The 24,895-nt window shown below is 33.4% G+C and overlaps 2 protein-coding genes across 2 annotated transcripts; one reads left to right on the top strand and one right to left on the bottom strand.

Annotated features, from left to right (window-relative positions):
• Window positions 1-18,028: 18,028 nt before the first annotated feature.
• On the top strand, window positions 18,029-22,002 carry LOC120253818. Its single transcript, XM_039262038.1, has 5 exons — window positions 18,029-18,221; window positions 18,291-18,427; window positions 18,826-18,860; window positions 20,443-20,525; window positions 21,878-22,002. Exons 1-4 carry the CDS (start codon window positions 18,089-18,091, stop codon window positions 20,516-20,518), a joined length of 381 nt encoding a protein of 126 aa, XP_039117972.1. The 5' UTR covers window positions 18,029-18,088; the 3' UTR covers window positions 20,519-20,525; window positions 21,878-22,002.
• LOC120253817 (receptor-like protein 13) lies at window positions 21,468-24,615 on the bottom strand. The gene is made up of 3 exons (XM_039262037.1): window positions 24,467-24,615; window positions 24,047-24,187; window positions 21,468-23,814 (listed from the first exon to the last, which is right to left on the bottom strand). The coding sequence occupies exons 1-3, from the start codon at window positions 24,597-24,599 to the stop codon at window positions 21,599-21,601; spliced, it is 2,490 nt and encodes an 829-aa protein (XP_039117971.1). The 5' UTR covers window positions 24,600-24,615; the 3' UTR covers window positions 21,468-21,598.
• Window positions 24,616-24,895: the final 280 nt, after the last annotated feature.

The raw sequence follows: 24,895 nt of genomic DNA, 5'->3' as shown, positions 1-24,895 counted from the left end.
TGGCATCCGATGAATGCCTTTAGCAAAGTTTTTGAGTAGATGAACAAAAAAATAAATAAAGCTTTTATTTTTTTATTATAATTTGTTTGGGGACCAAGAAATGAAATAGAAATTGTTTTTGTAAGGTGTTCGATTATGAATGTTAGAACTGCAGTATTGCATGAGGGGGCTTTTCGGTTGAGGGTCGGAAAGTTGCGATCATGTGCTTAGAAGAAGTTCTATATTCAGGTGAACCCACACTCTCAACGTCAGGAGATCCAGGACTTGAGCTTTACTTTTCTTGGAGATCTGTTATTAGGAGATCCATCCCTTCTTTTAGTTAGATACATGTAACAAACTTAGAAAGCATGTAACAAATTGTTGTTTTTAAGTTGGATACATGTAACAAACTTAGAGAGCATGTAACAAACTATTGTTTATAAGTTAGATTTTCAGTAATGTAAACTAGAGACAACCTTTCTGTTACTGATACATTCTTCATTGTCTTCACAATTCATTCTTTCCATATGGGATTTGTTAAATAGACTTGATAAACTCTCATAGATGAGAGCTTTGATTTTGTCAAATTCTTTATAAAATCCTATCAAATTGACTTGTGACCATCTAGGTTCTGGTATTCTTTATAAAAACTCCAACATCTAGTTTTCTTTTAAAACTCTAATGGCTAATTTCATTTTCAAACTTAAATTCCTATGGAAAAATTCCTGTGCACATCCAAACACCATTCCGTAGGAATTTTACCTGTAATAAATTCCATAGGAATCATTTTTGAATCCTACGGAATAAAATTCCTACGGAAAAATTTACTATACATCCAAACATGCCCTTAGTTTTTTTTTTTATCAGCTGAAGCAAAGTTATCGTTGCGGTTGCGAAGGAGTAAAGTGCTTATAAACGTAGAGCTTACAACCATCAATAACAGTCTTAGTGATTATCAATTTATTAAGCAAAGCTCTTATTGATTCATGTTGTGGTTTCCTATTGTAATTATTCAACCGTTCAATATCATTTATTTGAAATAAATGAATGACATCCATCTTGTTATATATATTGTCAACATATTTCTTTGTTAGTTAAAAAAACATAAATACAATAATATCCTAAGTGCTTATCAATTTATTAGCCAAAGTGATTTTTGGTTATTCAAATATAAGAATACAAGCTTGGACAACCACATGTTGGCTAGTATTATTGTTCCCCTCTTTCTTCTTGGTCGCAATATATTCAGCTCGCTTAGTATCAATATTTGGATCCCCAAGCTTATCACTACTGAATATTCCAAACAGCTTAGTATTGCATATATAAAAATAGTAGTTATGAAGTTATTACACATAGCTTACTATTGCAAATATAAATATCATTTTTTACTCCAAGGGGTATAAAAGTCATTTTACCATATCCTCTTCCTCACTTTTTTTATTCTCAATAATTTATATCTCCAACCAAATGGTATAATACCTGAATTGGTCCTTCTACTTTTCTCTCTCTTCTTTTTTGGTCACTTTACTCAGAAATGCTCCCAACTAGTCCAACCTGCCAACCATATATCTTGCCCCACTCCATACCCTGCCCCGCTTTTTTTTTTAACTTCACAATATCATAACCACCCTATAAATTTTTACACTCACCCCCCATGCCCCGCCCCGCCCAAATTTTACAAGAGTTGAGATAAAAATAAAAAAAAAATAAAAATTTCACTATTTTTAGTTTATTAATACATAAGTTTAATCAAAACACATAAGTATCATAATTAAGTGAATATAATCTTATTTACTTTAATTTATAAAGTGAGAAATTTTAAAAGTATATGTATATATTAATATATAAGAATATATATACAAATTTTTATCGGGGCATGGTGGGGGAGGGAGGAGGGGGGAGGTAAAACCAGACCCGGCCCGCCCCGATCCCCGATTTTCAACAAAAAAAAATTATCCCGTTCGGGGCGGATCGGGTCAGAAACCACCAGTTGGTTTAGTTTTTTGCCATCCCTAGTGGTTTTCATGTAAAATTTAGTTAAAACTAGGGGCAATTCGGTTATTTGGACCTTTCTTTACTTTTTTTTAGTGGAGGGAGAAGATGATAATTTTGCCATTTTCTTAAAAAAAAAAAAAAGCATCTCACCTACACTTTTCTTCCTTCCCTTCCTTTCTTTCTTTCTTCTTCTTCCTTAGCCGTGCATCTCCTTCTTCTTCTTTAATTTTTTTCGACAGTCAATCTCTTCGAATCAATGCCCAAAAATCCCTCTAACTTGCTCTTGAGTAGGGAAGGAGGCCTTACTCTACTTTTTCTTTTCTATACTCATTTAATTTCGTTTTCCTCATTTGAAACCCTAGGGTTAGAAAATCATTAATCTCATTAAAATTGTGGGTAATTTAGGCTCAAAATGGAGCCCGTGTTGTTTTGCCTTGAAAATCCTTTGAAAATGGAACTGTAAATTATAGTAAAATTTCACTGTAGCAATTCTGAGGTACTGTAGCACTGAAATTTTACTCGTTTCTTTTACCTCTTGGGTCTAAAATGAAGCTCTTCATGCTTGAACTTCATTAGTATTAGTTTTACTTGTGTATAAGGTCTTTCAGGTCCAAAAAAAAATTGAGTAATTATGCCCTATAGCCCTAGTGTTAGTATCTAGAGCACATAAACCCCATGCATTCATGCATTTTAGCTTTTCATTCTCATCTTCATCATTTCATGAATTCTGTGCATGTAGGTACACTACACCATAGTAGACATTTTGCGGCATTTATATTTTGATTTCCCGGCGCTTTAAAACGCCCCTATCTATAAAACTGGCACTACATCAAAACTCCGCCACAAGTGCCGGTGATACATTGATCAGGATATTCCCGGTTTTATTTAAAATCGCCACAACATTAGCGGCGTTTAAACATTTAAGCGCCGATACCATTGTGGCGACACTCAACATCAATAGGGGTTGTTAATGGCGTTTATAGTTATAAACGCCGCTAATTATTCGCGCACAGACGACATTTATAGTATAAAACGTTGTGCACTTATGAGTGTTATCCCCAGCGTTTATAGATTAAAACACCGTGAGGTCTCCGCCGTGTATCCGAAATCTGAATTTATTTTTTGGTATTCGTGGCGTTTTTTTAAATAAATGCCGCAAACAATTATACCAAATTTGTGTGATTTAAGTAGCAATTCACATTTTTTCTAGGCATTTTGTAATTGATGCCACTGAAAAACCTGGAATAACCACTGCCATTATAACACTCACATATATACTTGTTTACACACACAAACAATTAAACATATGCAATAGTTGATGATTTCTAATAATCCACATTCATTCCAACAAGAAGTCACATATTAGGGATTCCAATCATAACGTAATAAGTTCCAAAAACACCAAAACAACTAATATCAATGTCTGTGATTCTTGTTCCACATAAAGTCATAGCATAACATATATATAAATGACTAAAGACCTCCAATGCATCACCAACGCCATTAATTAATGATATGCAGAAGAGTTATCCTGCAAATAAAATAAAATCATTAGAAGTTGGACCTAGGCATAACCAAAATGATTCGTGCACTTTTATAATACCTGTGACTACGAGGATGAACCAATATTGTTAATTCCAAGGATAGTAACACCATGAATTGATTTTTGTAAAAAACTAAGTAGAGCATTGTATTGAGTATTTTGTTGTTCTACTTAAGCTCATTCTTGCATATGCTCGTCTTTCATTTTTTTGCATTTCTTGTTCCATATGATGAAGTCACTCAACAACTTCACTTGATTGAGTGTTTGAGTTGGTAGAATTTCTATTACTCAAGCCTTCATAATAGCTTTTGGGTGTTAGACCTAACCCAACCCCTCTTACTCGGCTACATCGTTCTTTTCTAATAACTTGTGTCAAAATTTTAGTTTTAATCATTTGCATATCCTCATCTATTGTTTGACATCTAACTAACTTCTCATTTGCCGACTCCTATATCAAGAAATTTTTTTAAAAGAAATAATATACTTTAAAACAAATTGTAAAGTGATTAAAGAACACTAATAACATAGGTATTACCACAATTTGTTCGGTTTCCGCATTCATGTGAGACCCATCCTTCTTAGTATGGGTTGCTCTAAAAAGTTCTAGTCGACCTTTTTTTCTTCCTGTGCTAACCTCCTACAAGTAATTGAACACAAATTAGTTTGAATAACAAACATAAAAAGTTTATAATTACATACCATTTCTTTTTTCTTTCTCCCAAAACTCTTTGATCCACAAGTGTGTGTATATTTTTATTGCTTTCTATTAGCAACCCCAAGTTTTTCTGAATTCTACATATGGCATGCATTTTAAATTATAAATAACAAAGATAAGATATTGTCATTGAAATAAGCAAAATATTTACTCCAACCTCTCCTTTCTTTGAATACCAAAAGTCAACTAATTGTTCCCATTGCCATCAAATAGTAGCACTTGGATGTTTGTCCTTGTTTGCCTGCAGACCTTCTTGTCGTTTGAAATGTTTTGTTTTCAAATCATGCTTATAATCCCCCCATTTCTTACCCAAAGATTTGAGCACATACTCTCTTAAAATTTCAAGGAAAAATCTTAACTATATGAAAACATTATAAACCATTTAGATTAGTAATAGAACTTACTACCTACGCTTGCATATGTATAAGCATAACATTTGAACAATTCAGTTAAGTGAATTTACCTTAATAAATTTGAATAATTCATCATTCAATGTTTTTGGTACTTTATGCCAACTCTCATATTGGAGGCCAATATGTTGACCCGATCGAGCAAGCATGCCTAGAAATGCAGCCAATAATTGTGCTTCGGGTCCAATTGATTGTCCTAATTGATTGGAACTCACTAAAATCCTTTCTTGAGGAGGTAATGTCCATAACTCTTTTATAGTAGTTTGACCTCTTTTTCTTTGTTGTCCTTCATTATCAACTACAATAATATATATACATATCATAAAATATTACTATCTATGCAAATACAGTGATTTTTAATTGTAGTTGAAGACCATGAAATTACCTGAATTTAAATCATTGCCTTCATTGATTGGGTGAAGATTATCTAATCTTGTGCATGCGTTATTAGTTGCAACTTCATCATTAAGGTTTGAATCATCCGAGGATAATGGAGTTAAGCTATGTGGAGTAACGTCAGGTAATGGAGCAGACCTACTAAAACCAACATGGATTGGTGGAATCAAGCTATATGGAGTAATGTCAGGTAATGGGGCAGACCTTGTAGCACCACCAGCATCACATCCACTTGTATTGTTCACAGCATGGTCAGATTGGACCATCTTGATACCCTTCAACTTTAATCTTCGCATGTTTTCCCTTGTTTTAAAAAAAAATTAATATAGTTAATATGCATTCAGTTTGGACTAACATAATACAGGTGGATTTAGACATCTAAAAATAAACAAGTATAAAGACAAATAGGTGGAAAAAAAATTATTCAATCAGCTTGAAGCAATGAGATGCAAATTTGCAATAGTCATATAATGTCATGGGCAAACAAACAACAACAATAATAAACATTAGAAGATAATATACCAAAATAAGGCATTTTAAACATTTATAAGACTATGCAAAATATCTTTTGTTCATATCAATATCTATTATAATAAACATTAGAAAAATATCTATGTTAACATCATGTGTTCTATCTGAACTCTGTTTTGCAAAATATCTCAAGTTTTCTTGTCTATTTTCCCACCAAACATGAGAAAAAAAAAATCATCTTCTAATAGATATTGATAACATATGAAGTTCTATGTGAGTCAATTAATTCATTGTTAGTTCATTCTTCATTTATTAGTTCAATGTGTGTGTATATATTTATCTCCTTCCAAAGCTAACTTCAAAATAATAAGGAGACTAACCTACTTTCTTTGGGCCAGTAGTAAGCTTTAGAAAACATCTTTTGAGATAGAGTTGTTCTTTCTCAATTTATGGCTTATGTTTGAACCCTGTACAGGTTTTAATGTAAATAAACATCATGAATATTAATTCATGTATATTATCTAGATAACAATTATACCACCCAAATAAATAAATAAATAAATAAATCAATAAATAAATAAAACTAACTTTGCAATGATAGAAGAAGACATGAAGAAGATCATCATATAAAGTAGCAAACCCTTAAATTCCTAGGGAATTATTAAAAGGGAGCATGAAAAATGGAACAATGGGCCAGTGTCAACAATCAAAACTGAATGGTGGGTGTCAACAATCATAAATGTCATCATCACCATCTTGACGGGCCCAATGGGCGGCATCATATACACTGAAAATACCCTCATCAATGGAAGGAAAACATTCTGTTGTAGGTCCAAAATCTGCAATTTCATCACCCATGCCATACACCTCTCTTAGTTGATTGTGTATCGCAACAAACCAACCAGGTTCTTTTGGGTCTTCAGAATAAAAAACTTGCTTCACTTGAGATGAAAGCACATATGGCTCATCGAGAATGTGTTCGCCCATGTGAATTGTGCGAGAAAAATTAACCATTGTGAACCCATATTTATCATTCTTGATTCCACTACTATTATTCACATCAGCTTAATGACATCGAAAATAGCACAATCTTGAACTTGTTGAAATAATCCAACTCAAATATATCAGTCAATATCCCATAATAGTCGACATTTTCTTCTAATGGATTACCATCCCATGCACTGGCATAGCTCATCGTGGAAGAAGTAACAAGAACTCCAAAATTTTGTGTTCATCTACACCTTTCCCGAGATTTTGTATGAAATCGAAATCCATTAATGATGAGCCCTTTATACCTTTTTATAATCATGTTTGGACCTTGTGAAAGGAATTTAACTTCTTCAACCACATCATTACAATGAGAAATCTGCCCAAATTACATGTATGTAATTAAACATATGTATTTGAATGTACATATATTAATGGGGAATTGATATAGTTAAAAGGTTTTACAATTGCTTACATTTTGCCCCAACCATTCATGGAAAGTTTCAGTAAATTTCCTATCAACATCCCGTGCATTTGAACGTCGAGCACACATTTGATATCTCAATATATTTTTATACTCACTGCAAGTAAGGATAATATAGCATGTCAACACACTATTCCATCACTAAATAAAAAAAACCAAAAATATTTGGCTTACTCCTGGAATGGTTCAATAGCTTCATGATGTAATAGCACATAATGATGTGCTTGTGCCCATGATCTATCATCCAACTCCACCACATCAATTTTCCCTATTAGATATCCACCACTTTGGAATAAATAACAGCTTGCAATACTTTCATCATGCACTTGTCTTAGATTTCTCGCAGGTTTATCAAATACAGTTTCAACATCAACCAAATATCTTGAACAAAAAGTTACACATTCTTCTGCCAGATATCCTTCTACAATAGACCTTTTAGGAAATCTCTTATTTTGGACATAATTTTTTAACTTGAGCAAAAACCTATAACAATAAGCTAAAAATATTAAGGCCACGAATTTTGCTTAATAAGATATTATACAAATTATTAAACAAGGAAACTAATATCGTTCGAATGGATACATCCATCGGTAATAAACAGGACCGCTGAGCTTAGCCTCCAATGGAAGATGTATAACCAGGTGCACCATTATAGTGAAGAATGAAGGTGGGAAAATCGTTTCTAAGTGGCATAAAGATATTGCTGCTCGATCTTGAAGCTTGTCAATGTCTTCCACCTTAAGTACTTTACCACAAAGGATTTTGAATATATTTGAAAGTTCTGTAATGACAAGAGTCACTTGTTTTGACATGGATGAGAGAAAAGCAATTGGAAGCAAATCATGTAGTAATATATAATAGTCATGAGATTTTAACCCTTGAAGTTTTCGTTCTTTCTCATTCACAGCTTTGGAAATATTTGAAGAGTATGAATCTGGAACTTTTATATTCCTCAATACATAACAAAAGATATCTTTTCAGCTTTTGACATGGAAAAGGATGCTGGAGGTAGTCTTGTGTTTCCATTGGAAAGATATTTAGGATGAAGCTCTCGATGAATGCCCAATTCCACCAAATCTAGGCTACTTTTTAAATTGTGTTTTGATTTCCCATCCACATTAAGAATTGTTCCAATAATATTTTCACAAATATTTTTCTCAATGTGCATGACATCAAATAATTTTCTCAATATGCATGACATCGAGATTGTAGGGCAAAAGATTATGCTCCCAATAAGGTAATTCAAAGAAAATGGCTCGCTTCTTCCATAGTATTGCAGCATATGATTCATTTTCCTCTACCTTATCCTCATCATTATCTACGGCTACATTGGACACTTGATGTCATCTTTTCACTGATGTAGAAGTAGATTTGGATTTCTTCAAATTATATTTCATCCATTTCCCATATGTAAACTGCAAATCTTTTAACATTAACAAAATATTTGATCCAGAAATTGCTGGAGGAGCTCCACGCATCTCAACTGTGGCGTCAAACTTATGTTTTTGTGATCGGAATGGATGATCATTTCCTAACCACCGTCGATGTGCTATGAAACAAAACCTTTTCCCATTAGATAACCATCTTGAAGAAGTTTGTGCTGCACAACAAGGACATGCATATTTTCCTTTCGTGCTCCAACTTGATAAATTTGCGTAAGTAGGAAAATCATTAATAGTCCATAATAAAACAATCCTCAGCTGAAAATTCCTTCTCATTGATGCATTAAATGTCTCAACACCAACCCACAATTGCTTTAACTCTTTAATAAGAGGTTGCAAGTAGATGTCGATATCATTTTCAGGACCTTTGTCGTATGGAATAATCATTGATAAGCTGAAAGAAGGTTGCTTCATCCCAATCCATGGTGATAAATTATAGGGAATTAAAACTACTAGCCAAGTACCATAAGATGTACTTAAAATCTTGAATGGGTTAAATCTATCTGAAGAAAGCCCAAGCCTAACATTTCGTGGTTTAGAAGCAAAATCTGGATATCTTGCATCAAATGATTTCCATGTCTCAGCATCGGTAGGGTGTCTCAAACAACCATCATTTGTTCGACCAGTAGTATGCCAAACCATATCAACTGCAGTCTTAGAAGACATGAAAATCATCTGCAATCATGGTATTAAAGGAAAATACCGTAAAACCTTTGCAGGTCTCTTATGAACGATATCACCATCATCATCCAAAGATTGTTTGGAATCATTTGACACCCTGCGAGAACACCCGCACACATGATAAGATTGTTGATGTTCATTAAACTCCCAATATAGCATGTGTCACACCCACCCCTTCTACCGAGGTAAATGTGGTACCCATCAATTAAAAATCCATTTTAACAAGAAAATTGACACGCATGAAAAACCGAATCAGACTTACAGGGCACAATACCAACTTTACACGGTTACAGGGTTCAAATACACGGATACAATTTGCACAATTAATCCAACATGCGGGTACAACCACTACACAATCACGACACTGGCAGAAGAAAGAAAAGGGATCCACTGTAATCCTGAACTTAGCCTTGACTGGCTCTATATTCGCACATGCCAACTAGTAAGGTCTTGCTCCTGCAACTACAGTATATTTAGTTGGCCGATAGTGGCTCAATAATTTCAAATAATTAAATATAGCGTATACAAATATAGAAAGATCAATTTTCCCAAATAACTTCCAAACTTCCATAAAGACCAGCATTTTGACAAAATACAACTTTAAAGAGTTTCTGAAACACAAATTCAACATCAAATCCATTTTCTCAGAAAATACAAAATTTGTGAGAGACTGCCCTCCTTAGAGCGACAACTAGGTTTTGCCCCCTCACCACACATTCAAGATAATACTGCAAAAGAAACACGCTGGATAAATCTCAAATTCAGTATAAAGCAGTACCCAACACTCATCCAGCATAACGTGGTCTAGAAAACTCTCTAAACCTTCACTGTGGCTAAGGCTAGGTTCAGAACCGTCAAGGTACTCATGTCCTTGATGTTGACCCATCGGTTCACCGGTTGGTGACTCCGGCTACCCGATGAATATCCAATCAGGGCTCTACATTCCCACCTGAACTGGCCCTTGTAGTAATCAGCCGGTCTACCATGCCACCTCAATAGGATGGCCGTGGAGACTGCCTACTGCAGTAGGATACCACCAACCAAGTAAATACAAGCATGTATCTCGCAACAAGGAGTTCATAACCAGGACAAAACTCAACATTCAAAACATCTGCCATTTCTCCACGGAAATGCTAAACACAAGGGTATCCAAAGATTTTACTATAAATCAACGCACAATTTGCGAATCACATAACAATCCGAAAATCCTCGCCTTTGAACAATAATGCTTTCAAGTATGAAATAAACGCAAATAACTCATTTCAAATCCAATAAAGTCTCAATGCCAGTGTAATAACCAATAAAACTTTACTTAAGCAATGTAGAATAATCATAGGTATTCTCTTAGAAGAATTTCGCATAATTTAATTGTTAAAACCAGATATACTAATATGATTGCTCTGGCATACTGCAAATAAACATAAGTAATCTTTAACAATATAAAACATTAAATAATATAAAATGAAATAATTAAACAATTATTTCCAAATAGTAGCCACTACCCACTCATCTTGCCTCTTTTGGGTTTCTGGCAAAACCTGGAACTCCCTCCCAAACCTGAACAACACCTAACAGGAGAACGAAATAAAAGTGAATGAAATGCAGCCTAATGACAGAATTGAACCCAAAAAAATACAAGAAACAAATAACCGACTCTCTAATTGGGCCCACTCACTCCAACCGGTTAAAACCCGACCTTGCATAATCAAATCGGTCTCCAATTGCACTCAAACCAACTCAATTAGGCTAAACCATCCTGAACCAACCTGAACCAATCTCAATTCCAATGAACCAAGTTCAATTGTTATACAAAGTCTATTAAACCCGCTTGGTTCAACTGAACCTAATTCTCCTTGAATTGGTTCACCACAATGTCATTAGCCCAAAATCTCAACCAAGTCTAAATCAACCTCAACCAACTTAACCTAGCCAAAACAATTCAAGTCCAACCACAATTCATCTTGATTTGATCAAACCTAGACCAAATCAATTCAATTAAACCCAATCACAACAACTCTCATCCAACCCAACTTCAAATTCAACCAAATCAATTAAACCAATCACTTAATTTCCAACCAACTTAACTTAATTTGATCAAACCAACTCAACCAAACCAATTTAACTCAACCAACACACTTCCAACCATTATCCTCACCATCTTAATCATTATCATCAACTTAATCACCCAAATAAAGCCCTAATCTCGGCGCTACAGTAATGCTACAGTAACAAAACGAGAATTCATCCTCCATTCCATACAAAAATCTATCTCTAATACAAATATTTTCATATAAAATCATCTGATATCCATTCTTCATCCTCTCCATCAACCTTTCTTCCAAACTCTCATTTTCTTCATCAACTAACCACACAAACAAACATCTTCTTCATCAACCATCTTCTCCTTCATCAACCAACAACACCTACAAACATCTTCTTCTCCACCAACCAACCACACATACAAACATACAAACCTACACCCATACATCTTAAAACAACATTATTTAAAACCTTTACTAATCAAACACCAAGTTCCTTCTTCTCTCAAACCTTTAAGCTCCTTATTCTTTCTCTTTCTTTTTCATTCCTTCTCTTTCTTCTCCTTCTTCTCTCGGGTTACTGTAGCATCCATGAAGAAGGATAAAGTAAAGCCACAAAAACTAGAGGATTCCAACCTTATCTCTTTATTTAAAAGTCTGCCAAAATTCACATTCAGTCCCTAAAAATAAAATTTCTTACAAAAAGATCTCTGAAAAGTCACCAATGGTTCCTGAATCATAAAATAATATTGCAAAAAGGTCCTTACAAATTATCCATAGGTCCCTAGATTATAAAACCGTATTACAAAAAGGTCCCTATCTCTTCCCTTCTAGTCCTTGGTATCCAAAAACATTTCATGTATATCCTTTTTCATTACTCATGAATACAAAATCTTCTAGAAACTTTCACACTTAGGTCCTTGTTCTTTTCCACTTGGGGTTATTCAACAAAATAGCTCTGTAGAAAAATCTTATTGCAATTATAATAGTACCATGAATATAATTTCCTACAAGTATCCAAAGGTTCAGGGTATTATAGCATGCAGCCATTAGGGCAACTATTAATTTTTTCATACCCAAGACTAAAATCCTTGATGACTTTCTTGAACTCATGACTACTAGTAATAGCAACTGAGGTAAGGAATTCTTTAAGAAATTCAATCAACAGATCGAGCCCTTTCCAGTCATCCCACACATGCATTTCAGATGAAACAGGTGAATGCAGAAGTACAATATAGAATGCTTTGGTCCCTTATAAAGGTTTTCGTTCATTTTTGTTAGTAACTTGTAAAACATTACAGCTTCCTCTAAAGGTTGTTCATCATTTATCCCCCTGTAAGTTCCATCCCCAACATTCACTTCAACATCAATTTCACAGATATTAGGATCCGAAGTCTCTTGATCAACTTGATGCATATTAAAAGCATCCCTTAACAATTCATCCATGCCATCCTAAATTGAGGGGTTATGTTATGAGAATTTAAATTTGAAGCATCTGTGAAAGTGGTTGTTATATTAGTAGTAGGTGATGGAACATGTTCTCCATGGAAAAACCAACATGTATATCCTTGTAGAATTTCATCACATATTAAATGTTCAAGCACTACTTCACGGGTTCGCCAATGAATATTTACGCACTTTACGCAAGGGCATACAATCATACCATCTTGACTTGCATTACGGAATGCAAACTTAAGAAATTCTTCCACTCCATTTTCATATTCTTGGCTCAACCTTGACTTATGCATCCAATTCTTATTCATTTCTGCTTAATATATAAAAAATAATAATCAGATAGTTACAAATTATATGTTCATGTGTCGTGAAGATTAAATATTGATTATTATAAAAGAGAAATCCCTACCTTGCAATTAATGTTATGTATGTATGTACCATACAATGCATAATATAAAACTAATTTAAAATTAAAACTATTAAGAAATATAAGGTTTTAAACTAAATTGAAACTATTCAATTGATAACATATATATATATATATGTATATGTATGTATGTATGTATGTATCAACTTCAACTGATATTTTAACCAAAAACAAATCCAAGCAAGAGAAAAAAATTAAATAAATAAATTCTTAAATAGGTTATTAGAATGTATATAGACATTAACCCATAATGAAGGTGTAATAGCTACAAAATAAGATAATAATTCAACCACTAATCAGAGCCTATTCCAAAGATATATCTGTACTTTGAAAAAAAAAACCTAACTGGCGAAAGGAAAACTGATACACTAGAGTGGCATTCTCTACCTTGCTTAGAGTGGTAAATATGAATTATATATATATATATATATATATTTGACAGTTACAAGGTAAAAAAAGCTGATGAAATTGAGTGAAACCTTCTATCTTGCTAAGAAATCAACTAATAAATGTTTTGGAGATTTTTTTGATGGAAGGAAATTCCCAAAATTATGCTTCAAACTCAATCATTGGAAAATTTTTTCTCCAGTGAGTTGGGGCATTTATATAGGAGCATTTATTCTTGCTTGGTTGCTAGGACTTAGGGTTCTATTTGTTTTCATCCCAACTAAATTTCCTTGGTGGAAAAATACAACCATCGATGTGATTCACTTTTTTTTTTCTAATGTGGTCTTAAAGGAATCCATTAGTATGAATCATCTTTCTTCCGGAATACACTACATAAATGCATCAAAGAGAGAATACGTTTCATTTCTTTATCGGTGATGTTGATAATCATAATGATTTTTTATGACAACTGATTTCAGGAATATTGTGGTTTATACTTGTGCTTGGATATTTCTGAGAAAAGTCTATTGTATGCTATGTTTTGTTCATCAAAATATGTCTAGTACCACCCCTAAAACTTCTATTTGCGTTCATATTTCTATATTATAGCATGACCAATCAAATTAGTATTCGCAGCATATTCTACTGAGCCACTTATGCTTTAGATGTGGCCTTTATTTTTTTATTCGTTTGAGAAAAATGCCTTCAAAAGGCAAGTAAATAATATGTGAGACAAATCATACATATATGATTGGAAAGATTACAAGGTTAGTACAGTCCTTTGTGCTTGTAAATTATGTCAATATCAGAACAGATAAAATCATACAAGTAGGAGCAGATAAGATGAGTTTGTACATAAAGTACTTGTTGAACCTCTAGATCAAATGATCTTTTTTTCAAATGAGGGGGGAGGGGGGGCTCAAGTATAGGTTCTAGGAGATCCTCCTTATTCCTTAAAATCACACCAAAATCTCATAAAAAACCAAACACAAAACAATCTAATGAAAACTGAATACCCAAATCCTAAGCTCACCAGATAGAACTTGAGATTCTTAAGGAGATCCACGACTACCAATCAACAGCCTCCTTCACATCAAAACCATCCTTGAGGAGCTGCAACATAGGTGCGAATACAGTGATTTAGCAAGGATTTACCATGAATTACTGAAAGATAGAAAGATTACAACATACAAACCCCAACGAAATGAAAAATACCTAAAAAAGGCACGATCAGGAAGCAAGGCCTGCGAGGAAAAGAACGATCGGGGTGCAAATCCTCACAGATCTAGACATCTACTGTAAGGATGATGATCGGGGAGAAAATCGAGGAGCAATGCTCTCTTGGCTGCCACACACACACATAGAGAAAGAGAGAGCAAGAGAGACAAACACCACGCAGAGAGACCGGCCGATTTTGTAAATATTTAGAAAACAAATCTCTTGGCATTTATACATCTAAACACCACAGATTAAAATTTATTCTATTATAATTACTGAGAAAAATGAACTTCACCAACGTTTATTTCAAAAACGTCGTTCAAATAACACATATGCCTGGCGTTTTTAATATAAAAACGCCACGACAAAAAATAATTTCTTGCGCCCAAGTTTTTCTTAGCCCACAAAGCAACTTGCCCGGCGTTTTGGTCAACAAACGCCATACAATGTAATATACTGCCAGTATTTATGTAAAATGCCGTCATAAAAGTGCCACAAAAGCACTAATTTGGTGTAGTGGTAGGTGGTGAAGCATCTTTGAAGGGGAAGATTTCACCAAAGTGTGAGCGTGTCTTGAGATGAGGAGACCCATTATGTGAGTGGTTGATTTGTGTTTGAATATCCCTAATAAGAGTAGTATAGTATGTCTCTACATGTTTTACGCTCTATTTCTCGTAGCAAATCATATTTTTACCAAAGGTGGATTTATTAGAATGGTTTGAACATATTTTGTGCACTTGAAAACTATGGATGCATCTTATTAAAAACTTGAATATTTGTTTTTGTTTATACTGAAAGTGATATGTTCGTATGTATACATGTTTGTACTCAAAAGTGCATATGGTTAATGTTTCCTTGTTTAACCATTATATGGTGATTTATACTATTGCTCTTGAGAATATGTTATTTGAGTCAAAAATGTTGAATGACGATATCTTGAGATGTAAATTGAAAAATGAGATGCTTATGCATGAGTTTGGCTTTAATGGTGACTATGGGCCACAACCCAACCCCGAAATTTTGTTTGACATTGCAATGGGGATCCCCACTGCCTGACCTAATAGGAGGCGGTATGACTGGCCCTATGTTTATCGCTAGTCAAGAGGTGCATAGAGCCATTGACAGGGTTCAGGAAGGCTGATACCTTCATTCATGTGAGCAACCCCTAGGTCACCACATGGAGATCTCAGTGGCCAAAGCTAAGGGAGACAACGTTCTGAATTTTTGAAATTTAAAACACCTTGGAGGTCCCATACCTAGTTGCGACCATGATTAGGTCAGGAATGATTTAAGGCCAACATATGATTTAAATGATTTTGATCAGTGTGTCGAAAACTTAATTTTTATGTTTCATTGATAATTTATGTTTAAACTATCGATTTGTTGAGCTTTTGCTTATTATTTCTATTCTTAAAAGGACTATTTTCGATAATATATTATTTATAAATCACTGGGATTATTCTTTTATGCCGTTAACTACATTTGAGGAATTTATTATGGAATACTTTAATACTCTTGTTAAGTCTATGCTGTCATCACTCACTAGGTAACACCTATTACTCACCACTCTCTCTCTCTCTTTCTCGGGTTGCGAAGTCGGAGTTAGTTGTGCAAGGCTATTCATCGAGTAATTTGTTTCCCCCTCTTGTGTCTAAGTCAGTTTATATTTTGGCATGCATTGATATTGATCCACTAGACCTTATCGTTATGTTTGCCGTTGCATTCGTACTCCATGTATTTTCAATGTTAGTAACCATTACTTTGTATTTTAATAATGTTCTTTGTATTTATTATTTAATATCCTTTGTGTTTGGGAACCTTGATCTATCTTTATTGTTGAGTTTATGAATTAGTGAGATTGTGAATTTGGATTATTGAGCTTTGTGGTGACTCGAGTGTGGGGTTTAAAATAACCCTCCCTAGTTGTCATGGCAATTGCCACAAGCCTGGAAAGGATCGGGCAGTGACACTGCGTTGTTTCTTTTTTGTGTTGTCAGTCTTTTATGCTTTGTGCTTTTCATCATTGTAATCAGTTTCCACTTCTAATGGACTGGCATGTTTTTGTTTTGTTTTTTTCATCAGTTGTACCTTTCTTGGTTTAATTTTTAATGATTGTGGTTTATCTATTAGAAAAACAAAAGGAAAAAAGAAAAAACAAATTCAACGAATCAAAATCAGTTTGATTTAGGTTTTTTTAATTATTTTGAAACGACATAATTTTTGTATAATAAACAATTTTACGTGTAAAACAATACTAGAATAGGAGAGTTTGTTGTTGTTGTTGTTGTTGTTGTTGTTATTTTTTTAATTTTAAAAAAAATAACCTTTTCTAAACAATAATAGTAATTTTAAATAAATTGGTGTAATACTCTATTTAATCCCTTTATTATACTCAATTTGCCTCTTTTCCTTTATTTTAATTTGTCCTCTAGAGATCCCTGTATTATTGAAATGGGGAAAATTAAGTCCATTTCATGATGGTCATTTCATTTTCCATCCACTTATGCTGATGTGGCTTTTTTTTTTAAAGATTAAAATCTTATTAAAAATTATTTTCAAAATAAAAAATTAGGGAGAAATAGGCTATAGAAAGAGTGGAGATGTATGCACAAGATCATCAGTAAAACAAAAATAATAACTGGAACACACCCTTACTCAACTCCATTAACCTCATTGCTTTAATCATGGTTAGTCTTTCTATCATCTCCATTATAAGTAGAGTTGGTGGTGATCAATCACCGCATATTCTAACATTCAAGTTTTCTTTATATTGATTGAGATGTTTAAGGATTGTGCCGAATTTTATAGGAAGTTAGAAGAGGAGATCATTGAGTTCAATTCGAAGGAGAATTGTCAAAAGGACATGGAGTTGTTTGAGATGAAAATGGCTTTGCAACTTTGAAGAAGAGTTTCAGAGCTTTAGGACTTTGCTTCAGTTGATGGTGTTGAGTTCGAAGAATTCATAGGGAAGCTCTTCTCTAAGAAGATCAAGGTGGAGGGTTGAAGATGATGTATAAGACGCAAGAAATGACGGAGAGAAGAGGTTTATTATTAATTTAATTTTTTGTTTCGAATATAATTTTTTAAATAATATTTTAATCTTGTAAAAAACCACATCAGCATGAGTGGACGGAAAACAAAACAGCCGTCACGAGGTGGCCTTGATTTTTCCCGTTTTAATAATCAGGTACCTCTGAAGGACAAATTAAAATAGAGGGACTAAAAGATAGACTGAGTATAGTATATTGAACAAATAAAATATTATCCCTGAATAAATTAGATATAATATTTAATTATTTTTTAATATTAAATAACATTAATATAACTTCTAATTATTAAAATATTAGATAAATATTTCAAAATGATTTACTTCAATCCACCCTTCGCGCTCCACTGAAAAACAAGAACAAGAAGCTCACTTTGGCGAAGTGATCGGGGCCGATCGTTGGTGAAGCTCCGATGGCTCAAAGCGATGGAGGTGAAGACGCCGGCAAGAGCTCGAGATCCCCATCTCATTCATCCAACTCCAGAGATGGCGATGAAGGTGCCCGCTTCCACCCTTTTCGCCGCCCTAAAACCCCTTTTTCTCAAGGTTTGTGGATCTTTCTTTTTCATCTTTTTTTGTTTCTTCAGTGATTTGATCCCTTGATCATCGGTGAAGCTCTGATGGCTCAAAGCGATGGAGGTGAAGCCGCTGGCAAGAGCTCGAGAACCCCGTCTCACTGTCCAACGCTAGAGATGGCGATGAAGGTGCCAGCTTCCACCCTTATCGCCGCCCTGAAACCCCCTCTTCTCAAGGTTTCCTTTTTTTCTTTTCTATGCTTTTGCGATTGCCATTGTTGATCTTGATTTTTGAGACGGGCTTGGATTTGAGAGGAAATTGGAGTTTTTCTTAATCTTTGTGTTTTTCTTCGATGATTATGAGTAAATTACTGAAAACCGAGTTGCATGCTTAGATTTTGATTGAGATTTTTTTTAATATGTAAATCAGACACTACGCTGGCTTCATTTTTCAAATTAATAGGAAGGAAGCTTCATCCGAATGAATTAGAATTTCTATTCTCATAATTCTCAATTCAAGCAAGTTCTATTTTATGTGGTTGTTTTGTTAGCGTGTAGCACTCTCTAGAACAAGACAAAAGCAAAGAACTCATTTGGTTAATATAATGAAATTAACAAAGTGTTCCTCTTGGCAGGGCTACTTTCGGACAAATTTTCAATTTTCATGGAGGTACATGTTGAAAATTTAAGGTCTGTAGATACCTGCTTCTTTGATTACAACAACAATCGCTAATTATTCCCATTTTATCCATTTTATTAGAAATCTTAATATGGGTACTACAGTTCTGTCGATATGAACTCTTACAGAAGATCAACGTGTTATCCCTAGAGGGCAAAGTGTGAAATATCTTGATCCGAAAAAAATAAGTAAATAAAAGATAAATCCCATATGACCCAATGTTTGTCAAAAAGAAATAAAAGATTGGATGCGAACTCTCATCAACTCCTTAAGAAGATTTAATCTTAGCCTTCATGAAATAGAGATAACATCGGGGATCATCTGCTGACTACCATGATATGCCAATTGATCAACCAGTATGTTCTCCATAGGTTTCATTTTAATAATAAGAATGCCAGTTTCAGATACCAATATCTGAATGCTATCCATGCCTATTTAATTCTGTAGTTAGCCTACTCTTCCGGGTGGTACATAGCTTGAATATCTCCAGCACAGTCTGTATATGCACACTCTTGCTTCAAATTCCCATCTTCAGTAGAAAATAACAATAAAATAATAAATCATTATTTTCATATATATGTTTAAAGAATCCATTGAGACAGTTAGCTGTGGTGGATCTCTTTGTTTAATTAAATGACTTGGCAAATAATAATGTTTCTTGCAGTTGGAGCATGCACACAAATATTACATGATTTATTTGTAGTCTGTACTTAAGAATCACACAATGAAGAAATAAAAAGAAAATTTCAGCTTCTGGAAATTTAGAGCTTGAGATTTCAGAGATCAAGCTATATTTTTTTTTCAGAACATACTCTCTCTCTGTGAAAAATAGAGAAAATACATCACATTCTCACTGCATGGAAAAGTCATTCCTTTCCTTTTGACCAACCTGACACCCAGTATGTGACTCACACACATAACAGAGGATGGTTTAATTAACAAACATATTTGATTATGACACAAAATAGAGCTTTTAGACTGCAGAATTTCTGCAGATACTACAAGAAGGTGCATTAACAACCAACATATACTAGGATAAAATGTGAAAGAACAACCTATGAACGATTTAGCCATATGCTGGTGTAATATTTAGTAGTGATAATCAAGTGGAAATGAAAGTTATATAAAGCCTCCCCCTTAATGTTAACCTATTTAACCATTAAAGTACTGTTGTATGTTGCCAATGTCAGATATCTTCTGACGAGGTTTTAGCTACCTCATACCTTTGACTTTTTGATAGTTTCCAGTGTATTTTTCTCACTCCTTTCATTATATTCTTTTTTTCTTTGGATTTTCTCTCCTTTTTCTGTTTTTTTTTACAATATGGACAATGGCATTATCACTCGTCTATTAGGGAGAGAGTTATTTCCATTGAATTGATTCTTATAAGTGCACCATTTTCCAATTCAAGTGAAATCGTTATATACATGTTGTTATGTATCTCTTTTCCTTCATGTTTAACTTTAAAAACCAAACCGTCATAATTGCATACATACCCTTGTGATATGTACAATTATTTATATGTCCTTCAAAGCCATGGTTTTCAAGTAGCACTTGATTTATTTTTGAATAGTGTTTGGGATGCAGATAATCCTGATCAACAACTTCTTGATAAGCTTTATGTTGGGAGCTTCCACTATCATATCTAAAGCCAAAGTAAGTTTCTTTAATATTTCTTTAATTATTTCAACAAGTTCTTTGTACTTGTTCACCTACAATAGTGAAACTATACAGTTAACAATTTTAATCGATCTGGGATAGTTATATGCCTTTTTTGGTAACAATGATTTCATTTACATGATGGTCCTACCAAAATATATGATCTAAAACAAAAATTGTTGTATTATATTTCCATAAATTCATTTAGTTTATAATATCATTAAAACAAAATTCTTTGGTTGTAATTCCCTAGGCCATGTGCTGTGCTTCATAATTGAAGAATTGCTTTGCCACCTTCTAATTAGCCAATATGGTTTTATTCTCATAATTGTGTGTGGTGATTGATTAATTACATTTAAAAGTAATATGTTTTTGACCTGCTAAATCTTACCAAACTATCCACTTCATAGCTTTGTCTATTTCAGTACATTTTTATTGTGATATTATTATTAGTTAACCATTACATCAACATTGATATACAATTTCAAACACAGCAGATGATCATCACCAAATAAGTTGTTCAAAACTTTTACAAAGTTCCATGGCTATATTGAATAAAATACATAATTTTACATGATTTATATTGATTTAAAATGCTAGTTTAATCTAAATTTAAACTATACAAATTTTGATTTCATTCTCAACACTGGAAAATAGCATATTGTGTTGAATTTCCTTCTCACAAATGGAATAGTAACATATTTCCATCGGTCCATTCAATGTGTTATATGGGTCGTAAGATTATGAAGAGTGTTATTGTTCTTCATTTTCATAATTCAAAAGAAGGATTAAGAATACTAGAGCTTTCTAATTTTTAGTTTTCAAACTTTGACAACTTATACTCTATTCTAATTGAACATGTGCAATGACTTACTAGCCAAATAGGCTTAGGTAAGAAGAACAAGAATGCTTCTTCAATTGATGTGATATATAAAAAATGAGTGTGAGCACAATCAAACATTGGAATATGAGTTTGAGTGAAAGGATCAAAATTAGAAGTAGAAGATAATTAGAAATGATAAGATCTTTAATTCAAACTTTGAATATTACAAACACCATACCTACATGGTTTAAGAGGATTTGAAACATGAGAAGAACGAACGGCTACCAAAGTGACTCATTTTCATTAGGAGACTACTTGCCATGTCAAGGGCTTCCTTCATGCATTTATCAATAGCTAGAAAGAACGAATATTGCCAGCTTCTGTTGAAGTATAGTAGAGCCATCCATCCCCAGAAACCTGTGCTGAAACCAAGTGCAATTGTTGCATATAATATGAGATGATCTTTTGCTGCTTCTTTATCCTCATGAATATTTTTTGTAACTTGACTTTTTGGAACTGGTATCAGCAAGGTGCAAGTGTTCTCCAATGGAGGACCACAAAGATAAGGGTTTCCTTCATAGCTGTTCTTATCAAATGTGCTGAACTGAGCAACCAATCCAATTGTCGGACCGGAAAGGTTGTTATATGCCACAGAGAAGACTTCTAAAGAATGAAGTTGTACAAGTTGCGGAGGTATGCATCCAACTAACATGTTGTGGGAAAGGTCTAAGCTTTCAATATCTCCCAACCTTGATAATGTAGCAGGTATTGGACCAGTCAATCGATTATTAGACAAATTCAAAGCTCGAAGCCAGGTCATTTCGCCAATCTCCTCTGGGATCTTGCCATCAAATTGGTTTCCAGATAAATCTAGTCCAGATAAGTAGTTTAGGATGTTCCCTTTGTAACTATCTGATCTTCTTTTTGTTGGAAATTCAATATATTCAAGTTCAGCTGTCACATAACTTCCTAGCTCAGGCAAGGATTCTTCGTTCGATTCAGATGGTTGATAACTACTAATGTTTAATTCAACTTGAAGTTGCAAACTCCCATTGTGCCCCATATAACAAAGGCATGGAGGTATCTTTCCACATAACTTGTTTTGAGAAAGGTCAAGTATGCGAAGATATTGTAAGTTGCATATTTCTTTTGGTATTGCTCCCTCAAAATGGTTCCCTTTCAAAGAAATTATTTTAAGATTTTTGAGGTCTGTCCATATCCTAATTGAAATATTACCACTAAAATGGTTATTTCCAATGTCTAATGCAACTAGACTGCTTCCTAGTAATGCACTTGGGAAGGCTCCTTTGAGGCCATTTCCATTTAAATTCAAGTATTCCAAGATAGACATGTTGACACAAGAAGGAACTAAACCAGAGAAATTATTTTTAGAGAGATCCAAGAATCCAAGAAAAGATAAATTAAAGAATTCACATGGTAGACTTCCTTCAAATTTATTTTCTCTAGCATTAAAGACTCCAAGGGATGTAAGATCTCTCATACAACTTGGGAACACACCAGACAATTGGTTCTCACCAATACTAAAGACAAAAAGATGAGTGCTCATACAAAAATTATTTGAAACTTCCCCAGTGAATTGATTACGATCAGCAAAATAAACCCACAATTTAGGTAAAGTTGAGTTATTCGGAAACAAATTTCCTTGAAAATTATTTCCAAATAAATCTAATGTTTGCATATTATTGAGATACCCAATGTGATTTGATATTTGACTAGATAAATTGTTATTTGAGAAGTCTAAAAATGCTAGGTGGCTCAAATTTTTAAATGAGGAAGGGATATCACCTTGTAAAAAGTTATGTGACATACCCAAAAATTCTACATTAGGAATAACATAACCTATGTTGTTAGGTATTTCTCCAGAGAGTTTATTATTAGAGACATCAAAGAATAATAAATTTGTTTTGTGGGATGGAAAGATAAATGATCCATTTAACAAGTTATTCCTCAAATTTAGAGCTTTCAATTCGGTCTTATTCTTGAACAACCATAGTGGAATGTCACCTTTGAGATTAGCATTTGAAAGATCAATGGACTCTATCATGTATTGATTGGACAAAAATGTAGGGATTAAACCAAATGGCTTATTGAGAATGCAATTAGATAAGAAAATTTTGTATAGTTGAAATGATGGCTCCATCCCTAGATGTTCAGTTTGGACTTCTAACTGATAATTGTTTGAAAGGTCCAACACTTTGAGGTCAGTGTTGTTAGAAAATATGTCTATTGAGAGGATGCCTTTAAAGTTATTGCCAGAAAATTGTGCATACTTGAGCATAGTGAGGTTTTTGATGACAGCCGAAGGAAATACTGTTCCAAGTTGATTGTTGGAGATACCAATATATTTCAGAGATGATAGATGCCCAAGACACAATGGAATATTCCCCTTCAAATTACTATCATCAATAACTAACTCTTCAAGATTCTTTATCTTGCACAGTCCTAAAAAAAAAAAAATAATTAATTAATATATCTAACTCACAATTTAACGTTAAATGATTTATTGTAATTACTAAAATTTGGTGAGCTTTACACTGAAGTTGTGCATTTTATCACATGCATTCAAATGAGTTTACCATTGACTTTAGGATTTTTATTTGAAAAGCACCCATAGCTATTAGAATCAATGAATAAGTGGATAATTAATAATTTTGGAATATAAAGCAATTGTTACCTTCCAAAGCTGTGCCATTAAATTCACTTTCATATATGTACAATCTTTTAAGAGAGGTCCACTCCAACATTGATGGGCTAACTCCAATAAATTTATTCGGAAATAAATACAGCTCAACAAGGCTTTTTAGTTTGCTCAACTCTGGAAAAGATTTACAATGAATAAAGTTAATTGTCATTATTTTGCTCATGTCTTATTTTATGAGACATTGTTTTTTATTTTTTATTTTGGTGTGTATATATATATGTATTAAACTTAATGCATCCTAAACAAACAATAATTTCACTATTATGAACATATCAACTATAAAAACGCAATAACAATGATTTTTCTTTTTTTTTTTTTAAATTAAACTATATATTATCACTATATATATATGTATATATATATATATATATATTTAAATAAAAAGCATCTCACCTTTCCAAGAGAAGCTGTTCTTCATGTTTCCTGAAAGGGCAAGAGTTGTAAGTGACGATGCTCCTATCAAGCATGGAATAATCTTTTCACTTAATAAGTTTCCGTCCAAGTACAAGTTCTCAAGTTTACTCATATTTGACCAAGCCTGACATGCTAAAAAAAAAAAATAAATAATAATAATAATAATAATAATAAATTAAAATAGCAGGTTAAATAAGTACTTATGGTCGAAGAATTTTACAATGAATAAATATGTTTTAATTCAGAATTTAACTTGTGAGCTTCCATGTTTTAGAATAAACATGGGAAGCTCCTGAACAAGGCCCCAGATAAAACTATGTTATTCGTGTACCATTTCATAATACTGTTAAATCTAATGACCTAATTGTGTGTGTGTGTGTGTTATTTTCTTTATCAATCCATGTAAAC

The sequence above is a fragment of the Dioscorea cayenensis genome, unplaced genomic scaffold (assembly GCF_009730915.1).
Source record: "Dioscorea cayenensis subsp. rotundata cultivar TDr96_F1 unplaced genomic scaffold, TDr96_F1_v2_PseudoChromosome.rev07_lg8_w22 25.fasta BLBR01000218.1, whole genome shotgun sequence".
NCBI lineage: Eukaryota > Viridiplantae > Streptophyta > Magnoliopsida > Dioscoreales > Dioscoreaceae > Dioscorea > Dioscorea cayenensis.
Note: the sequence above shows the minus strand (reverse complement) of the source record. Positions and strands in the feature narration are given on the sequence as shown.